The sequence below is a fragment of the Anolis carolinensis genome, chromosome 4 (assembly GCF_035594765.1).
Source record: "Anolis carolinensis isolate JA03-04 chromosome 4, rAnoCar3.1.pri, whole genome shotgun sequence".
In the NCBI taxonomy this organism is placed as follows: domain Eukaryota; kingdom Metazoa; phylum Chordata; class Lepidosauria; order Squamata; family Dactyloidae; genus Anolis; species Anolis carolinensis.
The window spans coordinates 96,521,033-96,548,832 of record NC_085844.1 but is presented as its reverse complement, the minus strand read 5'-3'; the positions used below and the strand labels follow the sequence as shown (position 1 = coordinate 96,548,832).

Genomic DNA, 27,800 nt, shown 5'->3' with positions numbered 1-27,800 from the left:
CCCACTGGATGAATACGAGGGAAGCAGAACAGTCATGAAAAATGTATACTTGTAAATAATGAAGTGATCAATATGAAGTATGGGTCACAGACCCTCGACAGCTCTCTATATTATACAACACATCTAGCTCTAAAAGCTGTATGATAGTTTGTTTCCATCTTATAGTGGAAATGTCACTGCCATTGTGCTTCCCCTTGATTTACTGCTCTGGTTTCACTAAAGTCTGTGCAGCTATGGTCTGAGCACAAAGCAAGCCTCGGGAGGCTATATGAGAAAGATAGTCACTTTTGAGTAAGAGTCTTGTGACTGTAGTAGGAAAAACACAATCATGCAATTTTATGCTTATTGTACATACTTCCTTATATTTCACGTAAAAGCCTTAAGAAGTTATGTTAATGGTACTCAATAGAGATTTTACCACATTTGGGAAAGACAGGAAAGAGTAGCTTGTCAAATAAGCATTTGGTGTCTCCATTTAATGAACCCTGGCACTCAACAGGCACTTACAAAGCAATTACAAGTTTTGAATTTAGCACTTTGTTAACTTGCTCTTTTTATTTTGTTACTTTTATAGCAGAAATGTGCTGGCAATTAAGGATAGTAGATGTCAGCCCTAATGGATGGAATGCTGTGCTGGAATTACAGCTCTCCACATGGCAGGGAATCAATAACCTCAGTAATGGGGGCCAGTCTTTTCTCTTTATTAATCCTCCTCAGAGGACACTCATCTAGTTTAACTGCCATAGTACTGTTATGGTGTGCTGCAAATAACTTCATATTCACCAGAGGTAAAAGGACACTAACTGTGATATTTAGGATTTTTTAAAAATTAAAATACTGAATCACTTTCATTGATTATGACATTGATTATTTATTATTTACATCATTTTTACCCCGCCCTTCTCACCTGGAGGGACTCAGGGCGGCTTATAACAGTCGGCAAATTACATTGCCAAAAATGCATTCAATAAAACAACAACATATTAATAAACAATATCAATTAAAACTCTAATTAGACTCTATAAAACCATGAATTATAAAATTACACTTAACAAATATATTATCTGCACCATGAAATCCCATTTAAAATATCCTTCAATTGAGTCCTGTATTTTTTTAAATAACCTCAATACTAAAACCATTAAAATTATCATATTCAAAAAGCAGTATGTAAAATTTTGCTTATTTATTCACACCATTCAGATCTAATGGAAGTATGAATGCTTGTCTTTGGCTCTATAATGTTTGACTCCAAATATCATAATTATTATTTACATTGTTTATTTTTCCTTTTGTTGTTTTAATACATACCTCCTCTGCCATTTGAGCTTCAGTGTATTTATCTAAATATATTCCTGGGAGTACAGATCCAACGATGGTCAATCCCTTTCCAGCTTTCAACTGAGAAGTGAATGAAAGCAGCCGAGGATGTTTCACTAACTGTTCTGAATCCAAATTCAACAGAACCAAGACTTGAGGCCTGAAGTGTAACATAAAAAAATAGATGGTAAGGGAAGGGAGAACTACAGAATGCAAATATATTATGACAATGTACACTATAGATGGATTATAAATTAGATATAAATAAAAACCAGATCTGAACATTTGAACATGGGATAGGATAAAGCAAAAAGGAGACTTTCTTTGTTAGCAATCAGAATTACTAAGAAGAGGTTTAGTTAGTTCCACTGTTGATGTTCCTTTCCAAAGTGTTTAACCTGGGATGCAGGCAGACTGTGGTTCATGTAAGATAGTGACTTATTGCCTAAATCTGGTCATTTGGTGCCATTTCCTGATTGGATCATGAGCAACCTCGTTTTGAAACTATGATGGTCAAGAAAACCTCTTTCTGTCTCGGATACTTTACAACTTTTCTCTCATTGACTAGCATTCCATACTTATAGTGTGTGGAGTACAATATTTGTATGTGAAGATATACTACCAACCATCATTATCAATAGTGTGGGATAATAGAAAGTAAGATTCAGAAAAGCCATTTACGAATACCCAGAACCAAAGGATCCACTGTATAATATTTATTGAATGGTAGATTTAGTTTTACCTCCAATTTTTGGTATGAGGAGGGCCATGTTCAACCCTAAGCAAGGCATAACGGGCAGCATTCAAGGATAAACCACGGATTCCATCTCCCCATTCTTTCTCAGCTCTGAAAAGAAGAAGAATAGTTCACAGACCTGTATGTTAATGATACTATCTCTACTTCCTTGTTACAAGGATTTTTTTTCATGTCAGGAGCGACTTGAGAAACTGCAAGTTGCTTCTGGTGTGAGAGAATTGTCCGTCTGTAAGGACGTTGCCCAGGGGACGCCTGGATGTTTTGATGTTTTTCCATCCTTGTGGGAGGCTTCTCTCATGTCCCCGCATGGAGCTGGAGCTGATAGAGGGAGCTCATCTGCGCTCTCCCCGGGTGGGATTCGAATCTGGCAGCTTTCAGATCAGCAACCCAACCTTCAAGTCACAAGGCTTTAATCCACTACGCCACCAGAGGCTCCAGTAACAAGGAGAAAAGTGTACTCAGAAACCTAACTTTGTAATTTTTTTAAACACCAGACTTTGTACTAGAATCCCTCCAAATCTCTACTATCATGTGAAAAGCAATAATAATGAATTTATAGACATAAAAAGACTATGAATACAAAATTAATGGTACAATGCTTTAGAAATTTAACTTAATATTTTGATAGATCTGCTATTAAGCCAAAGCTCCCATAAACAAAAATGATTTTGGATTACTTTGCAGTTAGTTTAAATCATTCTTCAGTTCGTTTCTCAAATACATGCTTTATCTTTTGCAGATATGTGTGATCTTAAAAGTGGCTATGTTTTAACCAAAATGAAGTGACCTTGCAATAAAAGTGACAGACTAAAGACATAATCCCCCAGGAACATACATATATTATTTCACTAAAACAAAGGGAGAAGTGCATATATGCATAAATGTGAGAAATCTGAACAAGGGCACTGTATGCAGCATAATCCTCTCGTGTTTCCAACCAAGAAAATATATTTCCCCATAACAATCAATTACAGATCTTCAAGTCTCCAAATGAAATTGATATATCAATGGAGAGTTCCTAACCCAAAATCAGGACATAAAAAATCCCTGCTAAGTTACTTATTTGAACAACTACACAGAACTTTCAAATAAATGTGTACTCTTACCCTCTGTATTCTATATATTTGTAAATACATCCCGCTATTAGCATGGCCACCAAGGCATAGTACCAAGAACAAATAAACATCAAGGCAAGACACAAACTCATCCCCAAGAATGAAAGAGTCCTGAAAGAAACACACATTTTAAGTTGATAATGTTTATGCATCTAGATGTAGCAGAATGTATAATATATTTTGTAAACACATTGTGGAATTATGTGGCAACCAAAACATACTATCAAGAGTAAAATAATACCAAACCCCAAGAAATGAAAGAGATAATTTAAAACCACCGATTCAATACTAGGAAAGCTAAATTTTTACATAAATGACTTGTAGTAAGAGTAAGTAAAAGAGCCAGTGTGGAGTTGTGAGGTTTGCGTGTTGGATTACAACTCTGGAGACTAGAGTTTGAATATTCAATTTACCAGAGCTGGGCAAGTCACACTTTCTCATTTTCAGAGGAAGGCAAAATCCTCAGAGGAAGGCAAACAAATGGAGTACAAGAGTACTGAAGTACCTTTACCTGGTCATCTCAGAGGTCCTTAAATACTGTGCCAGTTTTTTTGATAACTCTGGAACATTTTATCAGTCAGGATGTTATGATGAATTTTGAACACTTAATTATTTGATCTGTGAGTTTGCCTAATAAAGGTATTACAGTAAAATGCCTTTTGATTTTTTTGACTAATGATATGAAGGCCTTTAAAAATACAGAAAAATTCAAACTCACCACCCTCAAACAAAACCCTCCATCTTATTTTTAACGTTTAAAAAATTGGGAAGACAATGGGAAAAATTCTACTAACCATTTTATATTTTGGAATAAATGAAATACTTTGTAAGGCAAAGTTTCATTCAACAAATAAATGCAGTGGGAAGATTTATGTTAGACAATGTACACAATTAAAAATGATAATTCCTGTGTATATATTGAAAAAATACACAACCTTCACATTCAAAATGCATTTCTGTATTTAAACTGTTATGATTGAGCCTCGTGGCTCTGTTTCTGACAGGCGTGGACGTAAGACTCCTCGAGAGTCGGATACTCTCGAGGAGCGAGAGAGAAAAAGACTGCGAGACATATTTGCAGCACCATCTGACGAAGAGTCTTTCGAAGGGTTTACGGAGAGAATGGAGGAAGGGCTGGTTAGCTCAGAGGAGGATGAGATGGATTGGACTCGGGTAAGGGAGGAATTGGGGGCCACTGGCCATGATGGGGCAGAAGATGAATGGGGACCTTCAGGATTAGACCCATGGCTTAGCTGGAGGGATGGGACGGGATCCACAGCTGGAGATGCTGTTGGGCGTAGTCAGAGGTGTTCCAGCTCTGACGAGGAAAGTGATGAGGAAACGCCCGGGTTAAGGAGGACAGCTGACAGTGATGAAGATTTGTAACTGGCATAAAATGGGGCTTGGGAGCAATTGCAAATTGCGTCGGGCAAGGTAATCTGGGCAAACGCTTGGGATTCGTGTGTGTGTGTGGGACGCTTCCCTGAAGACTTGTGTACTTTCCTGTGCTGAGACGTAAGTTGATTGGAATCCAGGGTCAGACGGCGGGAGGGATTGTGTGGGCATTTGTTTGTGCAAACCTGTGCTTACTCTTATTAGCTTGACCTTCCGTCGTCTTCTTGACGGACGCCATCTCCTGCTTTGAGAACTCGGACTGAACTGACCACGGCTTGTCTTCCCCCCTTCTTGGACTTGGAAAAACTACAAACGTCTGCTTCTGGCTTTGATCTACGGAACGGAACTGGTCTACTCTACTGCTAAAATCCCTGGCTGAATTGTTCGTGTTGGAATCCTGTCTGCTGTGTGTGTGTGTGTGGAGCGACGCAAGTTACTCTAAACACAGTGTTGGCAGCAGAGAGGAATCTGCTGCCAATTAGTTGCATTCTTTATCTTTTGTTCCTTGGCTTTCGTTTTGTTTATACCCAGGCTGAAGAAAGCAGTTTGTTTTTACCCGGATTAAACTCCGGTTTAATCCGGTTTATCTTTTGAACATTTACTTTTGCCCCTTTTTGCTCCTAAAGGCAAAAATTGCCTGGCCCTTGTGTTTTACGGGCATTTTTGAGTTCTGTAATCTAATAAACTCTGTTACTTTGAATCTTGTGGCGTTCTGTCCTTGACAGATTGCCCGACGCCCATAAAAGGTTTATTGCAGCAATAAACCCGTCAGGAAGACGATGGATGAGTTAAGAGCCAAATTAGACCAATTGCAAACGGCTTTTACCGTTAGCCAAACCGCTCATGCCGTGAAAGGACATGTTTTGACTCCTGAACGCTTTGACGGAACCAGGTGCAAGTTGCCAACCTTTTTGGCACAAGTGGAGCTTTATTTTTCTCAGCTCAGTGCTCATGCTTTTCCCACAGACACTAGCAAGGTGGCCTTTATTTTGAGTTTGTTGACCGGTCCCGCAGGACAATGGGCCACTAATTTAATTTTGGGAAATGACCCAGTCAAGGACAATTTGAATAATTTCAAAAAGTTGTTAACTGATACTTTTGGGGATCCTCTCCGCACGGAGAACGCTGGGTGGGCTCTGTATCGGTTGAAACAGGGAAAGGGGACTGTTTTGGATTACTTGAATAAGTTTAACCTGTATCGCCACCAGCTGGATTGGGGGGAAAATGCATTCATGCTTTTATTTACTGCCGGGTTAAATGATATGCTCCAGGATGAACTAGCACGCTTGGAGCCGGCTGAAAGCTGGGACGCCTTAGTAGCTAAGGTGCTGCGTTTAGACGCAAGGTTCGAGGCTCGTAAACATTCAAAAGCAATGTGTGCGCCACCCATGCATGTAACCAGGGCACCTGTGGTGATGGGGGAAGAGCCCATGGAGCTTGGGGTCTTTAAAAAGCTGTCTACAGAGGAAAAGAGCCGTAGGAGGCAGCTGGGCTTGTGTTTGTACTGTGGGAATGCTGGGCATTTTGCCAAAAGTTGTAATGTGAAACCTTCCCAGCTTTCGGGAAAAGGCCAGCCCTAGTGCGACGTGAGTCCAACGCACTAGGGCTCCTCAAGCAGTCAACTGAGGGGAGGAAGCATGTTTTCGTACCCATTACATTATCTGTTGGGGGAAGGGAACTTGTTTCTACTCTGGCACTGCTGGACTCAGGGGCCACGGTCTCTTATGTAGATATTGAGTTTGCTAAGAAGCATGGCATTCCTAAGGTGCGCAAAGCATGCGACGTGTGGGTGGAAGGAGCAGATGGGAGACTGCTGGAGACTGGGGTGGTTAACCAGGAAACCTCAGCAGTAACGTGGGAGGTGCAGGGAGTAACGGGTACGTTTGTGTGGGATATTACGAGCTTGCCTAGATATGATGTGATCCTGGGGATGGATTGGCTAGCTGTAGTAAACCCACAAGTAGATTGGGCAACACGTAAAGTGATTTTAAAGAGGCAGGTTTGTTGCACTCTAAATGTTACTCATTCTGATATGGAGGGAGTGCCTGCTGAGTATGGGGAGTTCTCTGATGTATTTTGTAAAAAAGAAGCGGACAAATTACCACCGCACAGGCCATATGATTGCGCCATCAAGTTGGCAGAAGGTGCGAAACTGCCAGCAGGGAGGCTGTATGCCTTGACTGTACCGGAAAGGCAAGCTTTGCGGGAGTTTCTAGATGAAAATTTAGCCAAGGGGTTTATTCGCCCATCTAGTTCTCCAACTGCGGCACCAGTATTCTTTGTAGCCAAAAAGACTGGGGAACTTAGGCTGGTCTGCGACTATCGGATCCTAAACAAATACACCATTCGGGATAGGTACCCGCTCCCTTTAATCTCGGAACTGTTATCAAGGGTGCAAGGGGCTAAGGTCTTTACCAAGCTTGACCTGCGGGGGGCCTATAACTTAATCCGTATACGGGAAGGGGATGAATGGAAGACGGCATTTAACACGTGTTTCGGATGCCACGAGTTCCGAGTCATGCCTTTTGGGCTTTGTAATGCTCCTGCGGTCTTCCAGAGGTTCATGAACGATGTGTTCAGGGACCTAATTGACCAATTTTTAGTGATTTATTTGGATGATATCTTGATTTTTTCTAAGGACGAGAAAGAACATCGTCAACATGTCAAGCAGGTTCTGCACCGACTGCGGGCTAATGGGCTTTTCGCCAAGGCTTCCAAGTGCGTCTTTCATGTGCCTGAAGTGGAGTTCCTAGGTCATGTAGTGTCAGGTAGGGAACTTAAAATGGACCCACATAAGGTTGACGCCGTCAACTCATGGCAGGAGCTGAAGACTAAGAAGGATGTACAAAGGTTCTTAGGTTTCGCTAATTACTACCGGGAGTTTATTCCGAATTTTGCAAAGCTCACGGTACCTTTGACGCAGCTTCTGCGCAAGAAACAGCCATTTGTGTGGGGGCGGGAAGCTCACGAGGCGTTTCTACAACTTAAGTCTAGTTTTCAATCGGACAACATACTAACCCATCCTGATGTTGACAAACCGTTCGTGGTAGAAGCGGACGCTTCTAGCTACGCGTTGGGGGCTGTATTGTCTCAGAAGGATTCCTCAGGGACCTTGCGTCCCTGTGGATTTTACTCGCGGCAACTAACACCCTTCGAGCAGAACTATACCATATGGGAGAAGGAGTTGTTGGCGATTAAGGTGGCGTTTGAGGTGTGGCGGCACTGGCTTGAAGGGGCACGGCATCAGATCGTGGTCAGGTCTGATCATAAGAACTTAGAGCACTTGCAAACAGCAAAGAAGTTAAACCAGCGTCAAATCCGCTGGGCTTTGTTTTTCTCCAGGTTTAACTTCAAGGTGCAGTTCGTGGAGGGGAAGGCAAACTTGCGGGCCGATGCTTTATCCCGCAAGCCAGAATTTAAGACCAATGAGCAGGTAGTATGTCAGACCATCTTGCCTACTGCCTCGCTGTGTGTTGTAGATAATGAGCTCGGGTTACATGATCAGATCCTTGAGGCTCAGAAAGATGATGTGTGGACACAGGAGCAACTGATGCTGCTCTCAGCAGGTAACCGTACCATACTGCCGCATCTCCAAGATCAAGACGGGGTATTGGTGCGTAGGGGGCAGGTTTACGTACCAGTGGGGGCCCTCAGGTTGGAGGTGATTAGAGCCCACCATGACGAACCCATGGCTGGGCACTTTGGCAGGTTCAAGACCGTACAGCTTATCACCAGGAGCTACTGGTGGCCAAAGATGCGGCAAGACATTCTGCGCTTTTGTGACAGCTGCGCCGTTTGCCAGCAGAGTAAGACGCCTGTTGGGCGCCCTAGAGGGTTGTTGTCGTCTTTACCTGTTCCGGAGAGGCCATGGCAAATCATTTCCATGGATTTCATTTCAGATTTGCCTAAGTCTGGGGGTTATACTTGTATTTGGGTGGTGGTGGATTTATTTAGTAAACTGGCTCATTTTATTCCTTGTTCAACCATTCCGGCGGCCCCTACGTTGGCCTTACTATTTACAAAGCACATCTATCGCTTGCACGGAGCACCCGAGGTGATTATTTCCGATAGGGCTCCGCAATTTGTGTCACGCTTTTGGAAACACTTCCATGAGTGCTTGGGGACTAAGTTAAACGTGTCGTCCGCCTTCCATCCGCAAACGGATGGACAGTCGGAACGGGTTAATGGGCTCTTAGAGCAGTATCTGCGTTGTTTTTGTTTAGATCAACCCACGGCTTGGGTGAAGTGGTTACCGGTGGCGGAATTTGCTTACAACAATGCGGTGCACACGTCTAGTCAGCATACGCCGTTTGAGCTTACTTATGGCTTTCACCCACGGGGAGGTGTGGCGCCGTCGACCAATGTGGTCTCTTCGGACCCTGTGTACCGCTCTACGGAAATGGCTGCATTGCATGATGTTGCCCGTCGCTTACTGTTGGAAGCTAAGGCAACGCAAAAGACTCAGGCTGACCGCCACAGGCAGGCAGGGGAGGAGTTGGAAGAAGGGGATTTGGTGTGGTTATCTTCCAAACATATTAAACAGGCTGGGGGAAAGTTTGCGCCTCGGTATTTGGGTCCCTTTCCTATCGTTAAAAAGATTTCTTCTGTTGCGTTTCGTTTGCGTTTACCGTCTAGTTTAAAGGTCCATCCAGTCTTTCATCGTTCGCTGTTGAAACTTGATACCTCTAGTCGTCGTGGTGCTATAGCGGAGGGTATCACTGCCACTTCTCCGCCATCGGGGGAGGAGGCCTTTGTGAGAGGGGATAGTGTTATGATTGAGCCTCGTGGCTCTGTTTCTGACAGGCGTGGACGTAAGACTCCTCGAGAGTCGGATACTCTCGAGGAGCGAGAGAGAAAAAGACTGCGAGACATATTTGCAGCACCATCTGACGAAGAGTCTTTCGAAGGGTTTACGGAGAGAATGGAGGAAGGGCTGGTTAGCTCAGAGGAGGATGAGATGGATTGGACTCGGGTAAGGGAGGAATTGGGGGCCACTGGCCATGATGGGGCAGAAGATGAATGGGGACCTTCAGGATTAGACCCATGGCTTAGCTGGAGGGATGGGACGGGATCCACAGCTGGAGATGCTGTTGGGCGTAGTCAGAGGTGTTCCAGCTCTGACGAGGAAAGTGATGAGGAAACGCCCGGGTTAAGGAGGACAGCTGACAGTGATGAAGATTTGTAACTGGCATAAAATGGGGCTTGGGAGCAATTGCAAATTGCGTCGGGCAAGGTAATCTGGGCAAACGCTTGGGATTCGTGTGTGTGTGTGGGACGCTTCCCTGAAGACTTGTGTACTTTCCTGTGCTGAGACGTAAGTTGATTGGAATCCAGGGTCAGACGGCGGGAGGGATTGTGTGGGCATTTGTTTGTGCAAACCTGTGCTTACTCTTATTAGCTTGACCTTCCGTCGTCTTCTTGACGGACGCCATCTCCTGCTTTGAGAACTCGGACTGAACTGACCACGGCTTGTCTTCCCCCCTTCTTGGACTTGGAAAAACTACAAACGTCTGCTTCTGGCTTTGATCTACGGAACGGAACTGGTCTACTCTACTGCTAAAATCCCTGGCTGAATTGTTCGTGTTGGAATCCTGTCTGCTGTGTGTGTGTGTGTGGAGCGACGCAAGTTACTCTAAACACAGTGTTGGCAGCAGAGAGGAATCTGCTGCCAATTAGTTGCATTCTTTATCTTTTGTTCCTTGGCTTTCGTTTTGTTTATACCCAGGCTGAAGAAAGCAGTTTGTTTTTACCCGGATTAAACTCCGGTTTAATCCGGTTTATCTTTTGAACATTTACTTTTGCCCCTTTTTGCTCCTAAAGGCAAAAATTGCCTGGCCCTTGTGTTTTACGGGCATTTTTGAGTTCTGTAATCTAATAAACTCTGTTACTTTGAATCTTGTGGCGTTCTGTCCTTGACATAAACTATGCTGCTATCTTTTATGAAAGGACATATTGTTCTTTCATAAATTAGTTAATATGGTTAATTGTCTACTTCATCAGATGTAGGTATCCCAGTTTTCAAAACAAGTGCAAGTCATTTTTCAAATAAATTTAGGTACTGTTAAGATGCTCTTCCCTCAGTCCTTCCGCATTTTCAAATGTTTATAGGTAGTTGTTTTCATGCATCAACAAAAAGAAATGCACGTATGGATATACAAAAAATTAATGTCATTATCCCCCCCCCCCAAGAGCCAAGAATCCTTTTAGCTTGACAAGGTGGCAAAGCTTGTGATTGAAACTTGTGAAGCACGTTAATAAATGAGGCCAGAGATTAACAATAATGTAGTCCTAAAGGGGAAGTGTCATAACACATACCTCTCTGGGTGCATCTAAACTGCAGAATTAATGCAGTTTGACACTACGTGCTATGACTCAGTGTTATGGAATCCTGGGAGCTGTAGATTACAAAGTTTTTAACCTTCTTTGACAAAGAATGCTAGTTCCTCACCAAACTACAAATCCCATGATTCCATAACATTGAGTCGTGAAGTTAAAGTGTGTCAAGCTGCATTAATTGGACAGTGTAGAAGTACACTATGTTTACACCAGAGGTGGGAATTCTGTAGTCTCCAGATGTTGCTGGACTGCAACATCTGGACTATTGGCCATGCTGGCCAGGATTATTGGGTATTGTAGTCCCACAACATTGGAAAGGCAGACCAATTTCCTGGCCGACATCTTCCAGAGACTTTTATTAGAGATATATGCACGATTTCACAGTTCTGACATTTCTTTGCTGCACTACAGTTATGTTTCTAAATATTAACAGAAAGTAGCACATAACTGGATCTTTTATACGCTCAAAATTAATATGTAGGTGTTCATACAATCATAAAAGTTCATTATAAAAGTGAAGAGTTTAATTTCCAAATCCTCAAACTGCTCAACTCTATTTTTCCTTTAGACTGGACAACAAAAGCGAACCATTTAAAGCAGAGATCTGTATTCAGAGGAAAGTATTTATCTATTCTCTCGTTCTCTTTATTCAGTAATAAGGTAGAACAGTATGTACTACTTTAAACAAATTGCTGTTTAAACAAACTGATAGTGCCTGCATTAAAAATCATTTTCTAATCTTCTTGAAGTCCGTTCAGTGAAAACTATAAATGTATCTACACTCTTTTAATATCACATATCTCTGTCACCATTTCTCTCCTGTTTACCTATAGAATAATTCTAATTTTTCCTTGTCCTTCTTATAGCTTTATGTGTTGTATGGCATTATTGTTTTAATGGAGAAAAATAAATATACACAATGTCTGAGATTATAGGAACACCCTACAAATATAAACCAAATGCTTATTTTGTATTTTAACTAAATACTTATGTAATAATCACAACATACCAATGATAATACTTGAAACGAGGTCTCCAGTTTGGTGTACGGAGAAGGGTCTGAACGGCACATGCCAAGTTCACAAAGAGATAGCACATTAGGAAAAACCTACAAAGACAAGCACAATTTAAAATGAATACCACCACTCACTCTGGTCTTGGGAACAGATAAAATTAAAAGAAAGGACAAATATGAATGATAATCTTCAAAATGTTTGAAGATATAAAGGTTGGTCTGATTATTATAGTCAGGTCAAAGACATTCCCTCCAAAACAATGGCCTACCCTGCATTTTTTCCAAATGGCAAAAGATATTTAAAAAGATCAGAGATCAGAAAGGCAAACACAAAATGTGGGCTTCAAGGAGATCAGAAGGAAATTGTAGCCCTACATATCAGTGTCCTACATCACAGAGGAAACTTTGTTACTTGTTACAGGATGCTGCTAAAAGTGACAACAATATATCACAAGTTACCTGGTCACTATAGGTATCAGGTAATTCCATGCAAATAAATACATGAAAGTGTATGAGGTGCATGAGCCAGCTTTGCGGGGGGGGGGGGCACAAACTCTGTACCATCTATTCTGTCAGTGAGCTTTCTATCCATGTTAGTCACAAAAGAACAAAAACCCTTTCCCTTTGTGTCTAGCTGCTTAAAAACCTTTTTAAAAACAGCTTATTTACATGGCTGACCTACCACTATCCCCAGGTCACACTTTTATTTTGCCCTGCTTCATCTTATTGTCTGCTGAAAGTGGAGAAATACAAAGAAAAATGATACAAAAGCGCAATAGTTCTGTATTACATGGAATATGCAGTTCTCTCCTCACACTCTGAGAACTAAGCATGTAGTATTTTAATTTCAAATCCTGTATATTACAGCCAAATACCATGATGCCTCTACAATAATAAGATCTCAAAGGCAGCCTAGTTGTTAGAAAAGGTTTCAGTCAATTGTATCTTTCTTTCAACTAATACATCTACTCTTGACACTTACCAAGATTCTAGATCGGCTACTTAGGGCGGTTCTACATGGACACTTGATATCTTGATACTGATCTAGAATATTGAATTCTGGACTGGCCCTGGGATATTTTTTTCCACAAGCCCCTGAGCATTGCAGAGGTGGTAAGGAGTCCTGACCTTTGGGTGCACCAAACCCAGTTTGGCACAGCTGGATGGACATTCTTACTATTCCTCTCCTGTTTCTGTCATAGTGGTGGCCACCGGGCACACTAGAGCACGTGTCTGTTATTCGTTGACTGGAGTGAAATAGGTCAGGGAATGTAGCCTCCTCTCCTCTCCCTCATCTCCTGTGTTGCTTTGGCACCCTGGCTGAAGTCAATCCAGACAATGAATAATGGACACTAGCCATGTTGCGCCCATTATTTGGGGGGGGGGAGGGGTTTGTCATCCCTTGTAACCAGGCTGCCCAGGCTTGGGGAACACGGGGTGACCATATAAACAGTTGTGGTCGGCTCCATTTTGGAACCGTCCCAACTATTTACTTGAGCCTAAAGTTGTGGTTTGGTTTAGATACTTGGGGAGAATTCAGAGCAACATGTGACTTTTTAAAATGCAGTTCAAAGTCATGTTAACCTGAATCAGCTCTGTCTGTCATATAGCTGCCCAGAGCTGATTTCCCCACTCTTTTCAGAATAAAGAGGCACTGTAGATGTGTCTTTAGTTAACTATACTTATGTACAATAGCAGCCCTTGGCTTGACCCCCTCTTTGCAATCCTGACTAACTAAACATGAGCTCCTTTCCATTAAAATGTAGCAGACTGACAACCCCACCACTCCACCCCGCTAATCTCCAATGCAACAGTAGGAGGGTCCCTGTCACAATTCCTCTTTGTAATTGAGATTGTTTGCAGGAAAGGGGGTGCTTACAAAAACATCATCTGGTGTACTGAGATCAACAGCAGACCCCCCCCCCCCCCAATTCACAAAGGCGACTTCCTATTAAGTCAGGACAAAGTGATCCCCTACAGTATTGATTACATAGGAATTATGAATATGAATGCATAACTCTAGGTTACACATTTGTTACTGTGATCATGAACTCCAGTAACTGTTTTTAAAATAAATGGTATATAAAAAGAGACAAAATTTATCCACTATTTACTAATAATAGATGGATATATTTTTCGTACGTATATAAATGAAACTTCTGTTCATACTTACATAGAAAGGATTGGAGCCACACTATCGAGCGAAGCTATGAGAATGCCTATCTCACATATTAGTGCAGTCAGGAGCAAAGCCCATGTGGGTTCTCCATTTGCTTTTCCATGACCAAATACCTGGTGTGTGTTTTTTTAAAAAAAGAATGTATTAATTAATTTCAAACACATGCATCTACAAAACACATACTGGATTACATAAAGCTAGAGCTTTGAAAAATTATCCTTTTGGACTATAACTTCCAGAACCCTCCTTCACATGCCCAGTGGTTCTGCTGACTGAAGGCTTCTGGAAATTATAGTTCAACCTTTGAAGTTTTCCATGTTTTGAATATAGATTTACACTATCCTTTCTAATAATTCAAGTTATTATACATTGTAATAACATAAGATATTATAAACATATCTCATAAGCGATTAAAACAATGATAAATTATAAGAAATTATAGGCAACATAATTCAAAATGAGCTAATCATTTTTAGTTTAGTCTTTTTCCCCAAGTTTCTTAAAAATACTGGCAGAAATATCAGACAGATATATCTATATATAAAAGAGTGATGGCATCACGGCAATTCACAAAACAACAAAACTACAGGCCCCCCAACCTCAAAATTTGACAACACAACCCATCATCCACGCCTCAAGGTTGATACAACAAAAAGAAAAGAAAAATAAAGTCCTAATTAGAGGGAGAGCAATAATTTTTTTATCCAATTGCTGCCAGTTTAGAGGGCTAATCTCTGCCCACTTGGTTGCCTAGCAACCAAGGGACAGCCAGGTTTCAGTTAGGGGACAGGCAGATTTAGGCCTCACTTAGACTTCTTCCACAGATTATCTAATTTGCACTGGATTATATGGCAATGTAGACTCAAGGCCCTTCAACACAGCTATATAACCCATTTATAATCTTATATTATCTGCTTTGCACTGGATTATCTTGAGTCCACACTACCATATAATCCACTTCAGTGTGCATTTTATTCAGCTGTGAAGAAGGGGCCTCATATAATCCAGTTCTGAGCAGATAATATAAGATTAGAAATATACAGTAGAGTCTCACTTATCCAACGTAAACAGGCTGGCAGGATAAGTGAAAAGGTTGGATAATAAGAAGGGATTCAGGAAAAGCCAATTAAACATCAAATTAGGTAATCGTTATACAAATTAAGCACCAAAACATCATATTATACAACAAATTTGACAGAAAAAGTAGTTCCATGCGCAGTAATGCTATGTAGTATTTACAGTAGAGTCTCACTTATCCAACACTCGCTTATCCAACGTTCTGGATTATCCAATGCATTTTTGTAGTCAATGCTTTCAATATATCGTGATATCTTGGTGCTAAATTCATAAATACAGTAATTACTATATAGCATTACTGTGTACTGAACTACTTTTTCTGACAAATTTGTTGTCTAACATGATGTTTTGGTGCTTAATTTGTAAAATCATAACTTAATTTGATGTTTAATACAGACTCTACTGTACTGTATTTACAAATTTACCACTAAAATATCACAATGAATTTAAAACACTGACTACAAAAACATTGATTATGAAAAGGCAGACTGCGTTGGATAATCCAGAACATTGTATAAGCGAATGTTGGATAAGTGAGATTCTTCTTTAATATGAAATAATTACTGGGATAGAATAATGCAGAACAATATAATCTCTAAAACCAGGACAGTAAATAAACAGGGCAATTCCACACAGGAAACAGTCAGGGCCAGCTAACATCTCCCAACAAAGTATTCCTATCATCAAAGTCTGGAAAATCCTCTGTTTTCTCAGGGCCACAGACAGTAGAATCACATAAAATATCGCAAACAACACCACTCTGAAAACAAGGGAATTCCAGACAGGAAACAATCAGGGCCAGCTAACACCTCCCAACAAAAAATTCACTCAGGGAGGAAACAGCCAGGCTTTAAAGCTGCAAGGCCATTACATCCTAATCATTTTTCCTAATTGCAGCATTCATACTTGCCTCCAACAAACAAAAAAAACCAATCAGAAATATTGTATATTCACAACCTTTAGGAAATAATATCCCCTGATGGCGCAGTGTGTTAAAGCGCTGAGCTGCTGAACTTCTGGACCGAAAGGCCACAGGTTTGAATTGGGGGAGCGGAGAGAGCCCCCACTGTTAGCCCCAGCTTCTGCCAACCCAGAAGTTCAAAAACATGCAAATGTGAGTGCATCAATAAGTACTGCTCCGGCGGGAAGGTAACGCCGCTCCATGCAGTCATCCCACATGACTTTGGAGGAGTCTACGGACAACGCCGGCTCTTCGGCTTAGAAATGGAGATGAGCACCAACCTCCAGAGTAAGACACGACTGGACTTAATGTCAGGGGAAAAGCTTTACCCTTGACCTTAACTACCACCAATTCCTCAATACTTTATTTCCCATACCACCAGACTTCGCCACAGCAACGCGTGGCCGGGCACAGCTAGTATATATATATATATAAGGTAAAGGTTTCCCCCGACGTTAAGTCCAGTCGTATATATAATACACACACGCAAATCAATGCATTTTCATGTTTGTAGATACACACATACAATCATAAAATAAATAAATATCAGACAACCTTGACATTAGCATGATATGAGGCGTAGTAGATAACTTTTCTATATTTTTGGTCATAAAGTATTGACAAATGTTACAATGTTGCAAAATATACCATAAATAAACATATTTGTGTACAAGCATTCAGAAATAGATGAGCTAGTATGATTATTTCATATACAAAATTCTACGGATTTCACTCAGCCTCCATATTTTTAAAAACAATTAGCACACTTTTCTTTGTAAAGTGTTGTCTTCATGATTCAATGTGCAAGCTGCTACTCCACAATTACAGCTCCGCGTGCAACATATAGCTGAGTGTTTTTTTTTTTCTCTAATGGGCTGTGATCAGCCAGAGAAAATTGCCATCAAGCCTCGATACCGAAGAAACAGAACAATTACAGCAAGACATCTGAGTGCATCACTGCTGTTAAAGTCAGAGATTAGGACTGGTCTTCCAAAAATAATTATTCTGCAGCCCAACAGTGAAAGTGCTCAAAAAGAGAGAAAACACAAGGACTCACATGTAGAAATGGTACAATGCCATCTCTTGCAATTGCCTGGAGGAGCCGGGGAGCACCAGTGAGGCTCTGGAGACCAGCACCACATGTGGAAAAGAATGAGCCAATTACAATAACCCATGGAGAGGGCCATGCCAATGTACCAATCACTAGATTTCCATTAACTGCTTCTCCAAATCTTGTGGGGAAAGATCACATGCAACATTAAACAAGAAAGAAGAATTAAGTAAATTATGCACACCTAGGAAATGTCTAAATCACAAAAATGTAGGGTCAAGTTATGTGGGCACATTCATGTCATTCTAATGATGAATAAAACTGAAACAGAGAGGACAGCACTCAGAGGCGGTCCATCAGCGAGGCCAATTAGGCAGTCGCCTGTGGCGCACTATTACCGGGGGTGCTGTCAAGGTGCCCCCACGTTAGCCGGGAGTCCCGGCCTGCCTAGGCCGCTCCGCACGGTGCCAAGCCAAAGCAATCACTCCGCAAGGTCGATTGGAAGGCCTGCGAATGCGCACAGGCCCATTGATCATGCTTTTTGGGCGATGGGCCTGTGTGCGTGCACAGGCCTTTCAATCGACTGCGTGGACGGTGGCTGGGCATGCATGCTCTCCAGGGGGCTGCCGCTGCCACAGCCGATGCCGCAGCTGCAGGTATTTTTTAGCTATTTGTTTGGGGGGGGTGGTGCCAAAATTCGGGGGGGGGGTGCCAAAATTCTGGTCGCCTACTCCCCAAAATTACCTCAGGACGGCTCTGACAGCATTTTTTTTTTCAGAAGGAAGTTTATTCTGAATTTTGTAAACCTATTAGCTGTGGTGGGCTGGAATACTTTCCCCCCTAAAGAGCTAGCAATTGGCACTTTATACCCAGTGGCTACAGTTGTTTTTCCCCCTTTCCTGGAAGCTCTGTAAGGATTAACAGCAGATGGCTGAGGGCTGACACTAGTCCATGGACTATCATTTGGGGTACTGCTGCTCTGAACTATGATTTTGAGTACTGCCTGCTGCTAGAAAATGGCATATTTGTATCTACTTGAAATGCTATAACATATCACATGCATCCACTAAAAATGATAGGGTGAGGACTCCTTTACATACTTGTCCCTCAAGACCACTCCTTCGATACAGGCACCAAACAGAATTATACAGGACAGATCTGTGTTTTGAGAATCAAGGAAGGCGTTAATGCACATAAAGTTGGAAACTGGAGCAGGGGTTATGTGGAAATCTCATAAAAATATTTGAATAAATAAAAAGTATTTTAACTTGCATTTGATCATTGTTCTATGATTTCATTTGTACATAACTAAATACTGCATTTCATAGATTATAAGATGCCATCAATTGTAAGACACACACTGATTTCAGTACCACACAGAAAGAAAGCTATATATACAAGCACCTATGATTCTAAGACACTTCCCATTTTTTAAGTGCATCTCAGAATTGATAAAAACAGTACGTGTTTAGTTCTATCTTTTGAAACCAAAAGTATCTCTGAGTATTTACATCTGATCAGCTTATATTTGTTTTCCATTTCAAATTATGCATTAGCTAATAGTTCACGGGGAAAACACATTACAGAAAGTAATTTTAATAATAACAAAGCAAATGAAACATTACAGATAGCATGAGCACACATGCTCTCGCTCTTTCTATTTGTGTGTGTGTGTGTGTGTGTGCACACGAGAGAGAGATCACAGCCACAGATACAAGAATTGGGCAAAATGTGCTCTTCTAGATATTGTTTGACCGTTAAATCCCACAGTCGTAGCCAGCACTTCCAGTGATGAGAGATGATGTGATCTGCAGTTGAAACTTCTAAAGGGTCACATCTTTCCTATCCCTGACCTAAGGTAACCCCCTGTCCTCAAAGGTTTTCAACATAATAACAAGCATCTTCCTCATTCTCATTAACACTGATATGTGGCCATTACTACTTTTTATTACTACTATTTCCACATGTGTCCAAAATGAAAAGAAATAAATCAGACTATTATACAACTGTATTTAGTTCCATCTAAATTGAACAGCCAATTTCTGCTATCCATCTAACACTTTTCACCCATTGTAGAGTTTAAATATCATCTTGATTTTACCCACTATTTAAAATGAAGCATGTTTATGGGGGGGATTTAATGTTCTTATTCACTATTCTCGGATGATTTTAATGTTTTCTGCTTCATATGTTTGGTTGAATCAATCCCAACATACCTATACTGGATACTGGATATAAGTAAAATATCTATGATTAAACCTTTAGGGCCAAGTATTGTGGTTGCATGTTAGCAATCTGTGTGCCATCAAAACAAATACCTAACATGAAACTACAAATATATATGAACAAGGGATATGGGATCTGGATTATTTAAATTGTATTGAAAGGATACAGATAAATGATGTAGTTGAAATGGCTAGAATTGTTCCAGTTGGAATAGATTTTTGAGCATCTCGAAGATCTCCAGACCTGTTTGAACCTGCCATGATGCCTAAACCAAGAACAAAACAATACATCACAGCAAAATGGGTTGTCATTTGGTTACTGATGTTCAATAACAATAGTACAAACATACATTAACTTGATTGAAGGAATCCACTCAAGTCTGATTCTGGTCTGAGTTGCATGTACAGTATAAGCATTTAATCTTTGAGATCATTCAGATGTCAAGCATGACTTCGGCTGAAATGGTAATGAAATAAATATGTCTAACAAGATGAACTTATTGGAGCATGGAGAGGTCTACCTGGCCTACTAGTAGAGTCCCAAAAAGCAACAGCTACAGTGGCTAATGCTGCAACATATCTATGATTAAACATAGTGACAATTTTTAAGAGTCTATATCTTTACTAATTATCAGCCACATAAATAATTAACCACACTATTTGTATACTACAATGGAGTATGGTTAATCAAACGTGGGATAAATACCGGGAAGTTAAATTAATTGGAATGGTGAAGGGAATTTTGATTACATTAAACTATAATCAAGCATGAACTCCATTGTGTATATGTGATGAAACCTATGTGGTATCATATTGTGAGTTACTCAGAAAACTATTTCAGAGAAGTGGCTGCTGGTTCTGTATTCTCTATTGTACAGAACATTGGTTATAAAATTCTGGCCCTCTAGGTGTCTCTGTCTACAATGTCTGTCAGCCTTAATCAGCATAACCAATATCTGAAGGACCACTGTCAATTAATCAATCTAAAACAACTCTATCCTTAGCCACCTGCAAATCAACTGGTAGCTTCAAGAAAGATTTAACCTATAAACCATACAGCCAAGATTGTAAAGTCTATATTTCTATACTCTCTATATATTGGGAAAGGTAAAGAAATAGAATGGAATATACTGGAGAAAAGGTCTCAGTGGAAAAATATGAATTGTGAGGTACTGAAGACTTCCATGGAAGAGTTACATCTAAATCAGGCATAGGCAAACTAAGGCCCGGGGGCCAGATGGGGCCCGCTGGGCGCTTACCTCAGGACCTCCTCATTTTCCCTGTACTCTTAGCATAAGGACACAGTGGCCTGCGGCACCCTTATGCAGAAAGGACAGGGGAGGAAGGTATGTAGCAGCTGAGAGCCCTCTGGGGTGCTCTCAGCCACAGAATGTCTCACCCTCCTCCGGCATAAGGACAGTGCGAGCAGCCCCATCCTTATGCCGAGAGGACGACCCAAGGAAGGCTAAGAGTCTGGCATGCTCTTGGCTATCACCTGTCTTGCCCTCCTCCCAGCATAATGCTGAGAGGACAGCCTGAAGATCAAGAGAAGAGAATTAGGGCAGTTCACACATGTCTTGTTTTACTCCTGGTGCAAGGATGGGATAAGTAATTCCATCCTTATGCCAAGAGGACAACCTGAGGATGACCTGGGCCCTGCCCCAACCTCTCCCGGTGCCACCCTCTCATAAGCCCTCTCCTTCCCGGCCTGGCTGTCTCGGTAGAGCTCACAAGGCAAAAAAGTTTGCCCATACCTGATCTAAATCAACACTTTTCAGGCAATAAGCTATTATTATAACTCTTATGACCATGGTAAATGTATTGTGTCCCTAGAATATTCTTTACATGAGAGAACAAGTTCAGACAGCTTCTTGCCTTACTCACAGGATTCAAAGCAACACAAAGGAAGACAAAGACTATATTTTGTCAGGCATAAAAAGAGATGCTGACAAAATTCCAAATCATTTTCTCTTCTGGCAGTCAAACTAAGATAATAGGCCCTTTCTCATATAAGCAACTTGCTCACAATGTGTACTCAAAAGTACATCTTCCATGCCAAGAAAACCAAAATGCTGAGAAAGGTACATCCAGATTTTTTGCACTGTCAAATTTATTATTATTTGTATTCGTTATATCAAACATACGTTAAGAGAATATCAGAATTTTCAGTTAGGAGCACCATCATGGCTGAAGACATGTATGGCTAATGGGAAACCGGTAGATTCACAGGCCACTCAAGTTCTATGTCCTGGATAGGAGGGATTTTTACAGGAACTACCATGGACAATGTAAAACGAATACTGAGATTTTAAGTAATAAAATATGTGTACCATTTTATATGTTGGTTTTGGCTTGTGGGAATTACAGTGGAGAGGTGAGCCGACATCTGGGTTGGAATGATAGAGGGAAACAGTTCCTAAGATCTCTATGGTGAATATTCAATGTCAATCTTTGAAAACTTACAGGAGAAGCCCAGCTGGTTAACGTCTACTTATTTTTTTTTTTAAAAAAAAATGGGGATTCTTGGCTCCCTAATAATGACTAATAATAGTTGGGTCTTCATTCACACTTATCATTGGTGATCAATAATACATTAATAAAATCAGGTTGCCTTTAGAGAAAGAGGAAGAGAATCTCACAGTGAGCATAGGAAGGGATGTATTTTGTTGGGCTTTACTTATTCAGCCTATAATGTTATTTATTCTCACTAGATCTCATGGGGCTCACCCACATGGGCTACATAGTAGAGTGGAGTAAACTGGATCAAACCCACAGGAATTAACACATCCCTCACCATGCTGGATTGGAGGTAAGAAGGATTTCACATGTCATGTTTTCAGCTTAGTGGTGACTATTGGGCTCAAAATTGTTGGCTGGAGCTCATCACATGCAGTGTCAGCTGTTGTCTATGGGTGGCCGGAGCGGGCTGGCTCTGTAAAACAGTGTCAGCCAGTTCCAAATCAGAACTGACCCAACTGTTTACGTATGTCCAAAGTGGAAGTAAGCTCCAGCACTTCAGGGAAGCTTCAGGGCATTCCCCAACTTGCCAGAAATTAGGGTGAATCAGCCTTGTGCATAATGTGGATGCCATGAAGTCAATTCACTCCCGCCTAGCCTTATTTCATTTATGTAGATGGGCCCGTAGTGCAAAATTCATTACATAGTCAGAGCAGCAGCCTTGCCTTTTGGTAGGGCAGTTCTTTCACTTTAGTGACACATAATTGTGATCAAATGATTATTCCAAAAAGGGCTACCATGAGCATGTAACAGTCCAGTGCTGCTTTACAATACACAGTTTCAACGGGATTAATATGTTCACCCTCAATTCACTTCCTTGGCCAGCATCCTAGATACACTGAATGTATGTTGCAGAATACTCCCATGCTCTGCAGTATTATTGGAGGCTTCTCCAATAGACAACTCAATGTGGAAATGATACCCTAAATGTCTGAAAGTCACTGATACAGAGGATTAAAATAAATGAACAACTCTTGACACTGTAATGTTTTCTTGTATAGGCATACATCAGTTAATAAAGCTTCTGCCAAAAAGGTCTTCTTCTAAAAAGTCTCCTTGTGGTCCTTTAAGTTTCTGTTAAAGTAAAGCCCAGGAACTCATCTTCATTAACTGAGATATACATTATACACAGATTTTTACACCCATGAAAATAAGACAGGCATAAGTCTCTAAAGAGATACAGTTCTAGTGTATTCTAGCAGAAGAATAAAAAAAAACAATACCTGTCACAGATGGAAAATAAATTCCAACCAACATAGTAAAGTAGGTCATAATATCTGTATACACATAAGCATCAGATTTTTCTTTAACTTCTTCCAGAGATGGAACAGGAACTGATGGCATATCCTGTTTCTCTATAATTACTCCTTTTTCTCGATATACACTCCATAAATTATCTACGAAGAAAAAAAATGTATCTGATCAGCATATAAAAATAAATTTTAAAAGCCCTCTGTGGAAGACCTTCAATGATCCTCAAATATCCGCTCCAGCCCTTGTTTGCTTATGAGAAAATTGTTTTATATTTGTTTCTTAGTAGAAAAAAGCAACCTGCACTTGACATATTTGTCGCAGCTATCAAATTGTGGTTCCAAACATTCAACCCCTTCTGCGGAAGTTGCACCCTTCGTCCAAGGAGAAAACCCCAAAACAAACTGTCTTTTAGTAAATAAAGATTTATATAAAAAATATATACAAACATAACAGTCCTTGGCTTTTATCAGCAGCTTTCAACCGGCGAAACAAAATGTTATCTTTACGCTTTCTTCAGCTCCACTCCAACAGCTTTCCAACAGCAACACCATCACCTTCATATTTACATTCACATTCACCAACTCAAGATTTACTCAGTCTCTATTAATAGCAATCAGTCTTTAGCAGGTGTCTTGATTGCTGCTGGTCATACATGGATAGGACATGATTCTTACAAACACTTAGCCATTTTCACATAAGAAATGACCTAAATAATATAAAACTCTGACAATATTTAGAATATTATTTAAAATCATCAGTGTGTGATGAATGTAGTCCATGCTGCTGAGGTCAGTAGTAAAATACTAAATAGAGCCAGCCCTCCACATTTGCTGGGGTTAAGGGCAGTGAAAACTGTGAATAAAGAAATTGCTATCTTTTAACCTGAGCGTGTGACTCTATGGACAACACCTCCCCTTTAGGAACTTCTAGGTCTTCCAGTGTGACTCTATGGTCAACTTCTACTGGAAGTTGAACAATGTCAGAGAATCTAATGCTTCTTAGAGAGGTGTTATCTCTAGAAATACCTTGGTCCCCCAGGGTGACTGGAGTTGCCCTGGAGGACCTAAAGAATCTTAAACATAACATCTTCAATCAAATTTGTGAATAATCAAATCCACAAAAGTCAAAACCTCAAACGTGAAGGGACACCATAACTATACATGGATCAAGATGTTACCTGTATCACTAGGACAATATATATCAAGCCATCTGATATGCCAAGGACCAGTACCAGGTTTTTGCCCACTGACTATAATACAGTAGTTTCTTTCTTCCTCTTGAAACTCACCATGGACTGGCAGCCAATGGCTTGAGGGTGGCCACTCAGTAGCACTAGCAAATGCACATCAGACTTGGGGTCTGGTTTTCTTCAATTACCACTATTTATTCAACTGCCCACTCAGCAAAAGTAACAAATATTACCAACACTTGGTAAAGTGGGCAACACTAAACTATGCTGCCAGTTTTCCACTATTATGTTGGGGTGTGTGTGTGTGTGGGAGGGGGGGGGGTTAATTAGTGAAAAATTTATACATGCATTAATTATATATGAATCGTACATAAATTATAAATCACACACAAACATCCTTAAATGCCCTAGACATGCAATAGAAATAAGGTATTAAAAATTTAACAAGTGCAGCACATGAAGACAGGTTTCCATTTGGTTTAGGGTCTGTCCTGGATTAAGGAATAGGTCATATTTTGCTGTCTGTGAAAGGAACTTATAGTATATAATATAATCCTATACAAATTACCACTGCATCTAGCCAATTGTGACAGCATAAGAGAATGTGTAGCAGGTACAGTATAGTGGTGTCATGGAAGCAATAAGACATCCACCCTGTATGTGTTTTATTAATAGAAGATTATTAGTTTACATCTATATGACTTTATGCATCTGTGTTCAGAGGCTTACCAAACAGGACTCCACTTGCAACGCCAGGAATTCCTTGAATTTCTGTGACGTTATTTAGACGAAAATATTCATCGCATGTAGCATTCAGAGATGGATCATCACTACAGAATTTTTTCCAGAGTAGAGTAGTCTCTGTTACATTGTTTTCAATAACATATTTGGCACAAATGTGATCACCACTCAGTAATGTACGGTTTCCAAGAAGACAGATACTAGAAAACAAAAGGAATAAACAATATGTGACTGCTACTCTTAAACCAAGATAAATTGGTCTAAAAGAACTATCATTGTCATCTATTCAAATTGATATTGACATCTTTTTGTTGTTGATTTTTGCTTTCAAGTCTTCAATAATAGCAACCTTAAGGCAAACCTATTGTGTGGTCTTCTTGGCAAGATTTGTTCACAGGGGTTTTTGCTATTCCCTTCCTCTGAGGCTGAGAGAGTGTGATGTACCCAAGGTGACCCAGTGGGTCTCCACAATTGTGTGTGATTTGAACTCCAGAGTCCTAGTTAAACATTTGAACCACTACAGCATGATGGCTCCCAACCTCTCATTTGCTCTGACAAAAAAAGATGTATTTTCCAAACTAAGCAGAAATCTTTTTCAGAAACACTCATTTTCTGATTTCAAATTTTAATGCTGGTCCTCCCCATTAAATAACAACTCATGGAGCCACATAAAAAGTGCCAGTAATATGAATACTATGTTGGACTTTGTTTTTAATGTCACTGGCCTGTAAAAGAAACCTCTCAAACAGTGCAATGTGAGATCAAGGAAAATCACTGCCAGCACTTGATAAATGTACATTGCTTTAAAGAAAACAAAGTCAACCTGAGCAAAGTGCGTCCTTGCAACAGGAGGCTAGACATAAGCTATGATGATTCAGAGAGTTGAAGAAAAAAGTTTTCCAAATCATTTGAGGAAAGAAATGAAAAAATCGGTAAGCTATTTTACAAAATTATTTATAGTTCTTTAAAAATATATAATTTCTGTGCTTGAAATTAACTTAATGCCTACTGGGATAACCAAAGTAAACTTAGGCAGATAAACCACATTGATAATGGGCAACTGCTGCATTATTATCCTTAACATTTGAAGACACATTCCAAATTATACTAAGTACTAGAATATAGTATGGGGGTGGGATGTAGGGGGGGTCCAAATTGGGGAACTGAATTAAGTATTTCTACAACCCACATTGTCCATGCTGTATATACTCTGAATCTTGTAGTCTATATTATTTACAAGGCAAGATTTATCAACAGATTAAGCAGAAATATTAGATAATTGATTTTGAGTTATATGCAATACCGCATCAGACAACTGGGAATAAAAATACAATCAAATAGATGCTATTGCGTGTGTTAAAATCTCAATTCCCAGGGACTGAGGGGGCAGATTTAAAGTAGGAATGGACCAGTTAAGCTAAAATAATCACCAAGCCAGTACAACCACTATGTATGAGGGCCATAACTTTTACAGGTTCCACTTGCAATTCTGATGAGAGATGTGAAAGAGAAAAGAAATTGAGTCAAATATCCCTCCTTTGAGAAAATGTATTTGAAAGCTACAGAAGGTTCCTGGAAACAACATGTTTGTTACCAAAGTAATAACTGTGGATTTTTGAGATGCAGAAAATAATGCTGGTTTATCAAGGAAACTCCAAAGAGCTTGATAACACAATCATTAAGGTAAAACAATGAAGACTAAACCAAAATAATTAAAAGGTTCCTCTGCCAAATATAGCCCAAAAATAGTACATAGAGGAGCAAATGTTGCTCCTAGAAATACTTTTCTGAAGATACAACTTTGGACATCTTAAAAAACACAAACATAATTTAGAATTCTAATCCATTACACAGGACTCTGCAAAGGGTGGCATATGGTCTATGGATTGCATGATTCATACTCCTGACCTATAATAGGAACATGTGACTTCATGCTAAATTTCTATAGGAGCCCCCAGTGCCATAGTGGGTTAAAGCCCTGTGAATTGAAGGTTGGGTTGCTGACCTGAAGGTTGCCAGGTTCAAATCCAACCCGAGGAGAGCGCGGATGAGCTCCCTCTATCAGTTCCAGCTCCATGCAGGGACATGAGAGAAGCCTCCCACAAGGATGGTAAAAGTATCAAAACATCTGGGCGTCCCCTGGGCAACGTCCTTGCAGACAGCTAATTCTCTCACACCAGAAGCGACTTGCAGTTTCTCAAGTCGCTCCTGACACGAAAATAAATGCTAAATTTATGTCTCCCAATAAGAAAACGAATGGCATTTTTTGAACTTCCTATTTCCATTTTTCCACATATCCATTTTTCACTACTGGGACAATCTTTACTGGTTTGTGTCAGATTTTTTTAAAAATAAATAAATTATGCTACAATAATTATCACAGATATTCTAAACATGTTCTTTACTTACCGAAAATCTGGTGGATCAAATGCAGTTTTAATAACTCCAGCATAAATGGCAATAATTGAAAGAATTACACAAGCCAAGAAGACTAGTGCAAGCTTATTGACATATTTGACTCCCACAAACACCACTATGGCCATCAGTGCAAGGATGCAAGTGCCATACACTCTCATATTGTTTAAAGTGGCTTCCTCGCCTCCAGTAAAAATAGCAGCATTGGTCGCAATGTATTTCTGCAGAAGAAACAAAGATTTAACAGGTTTTA

The 27,800-nt window shown here is 40.4% G+C and overlaps 1 protein-coding gene across 5 annotated transcripts in view; it reads right to left on the bottom strand.

Annotated features, from left to right (window-relative positions):
• Positions 1-27,800, bottom strand: part of slc12a7 (solute carrier family 12 member 7) — a 154,785-nt gene that overhangs the window by 29,469 nt on the left and 97,516 nt on the right. For all 5 annotated transcript variants that reach the window (XM_008108883.3, XM_062980827.1, XM_062980829.1 and 2 more), the window contains exons 7-17: positions 27,542-27,768; positions 25,121-25,332; positions 23,172-23,345; positions 19,599-19,697; positions 18,307-18,364; positions 17,213-17,387; positions 14,112-14,230; positions 11,933-12,031; positions 3,184-3,303; positions 2,063-2,167; positions 1,312-1,480 (exon numbers count right to left, since the gene is read on the bottom strand). In XM_008108883.3, the coding sequence (XP_008107090.2) occupies positions 1,312-1,480; positions 2,063-2,167; positions 3,184-3,303; positions 11,933-12,031; positions 14,112-14,230; positions 17,213-17,387; positions 18,307-18,364; positions 19,599-19,697; positions 23,172-23,345; positions 25,121-25,332; positions 27,542-27,768 (1,557 nt within the window). The remainder of the gene's footprint in view (positions 1-1,311; positions 1,481-2,062; positions 2,168-3,183; positions 3,304-11,932; positions 12,032-14,111; positions 14,231-17,212; positions 17,388-18,306; positions 18,365-19,598; positions 19,698-23,171; positions 23,346-25,120; positions 25,333-27,541; positions 27,769-27,800) is intronic.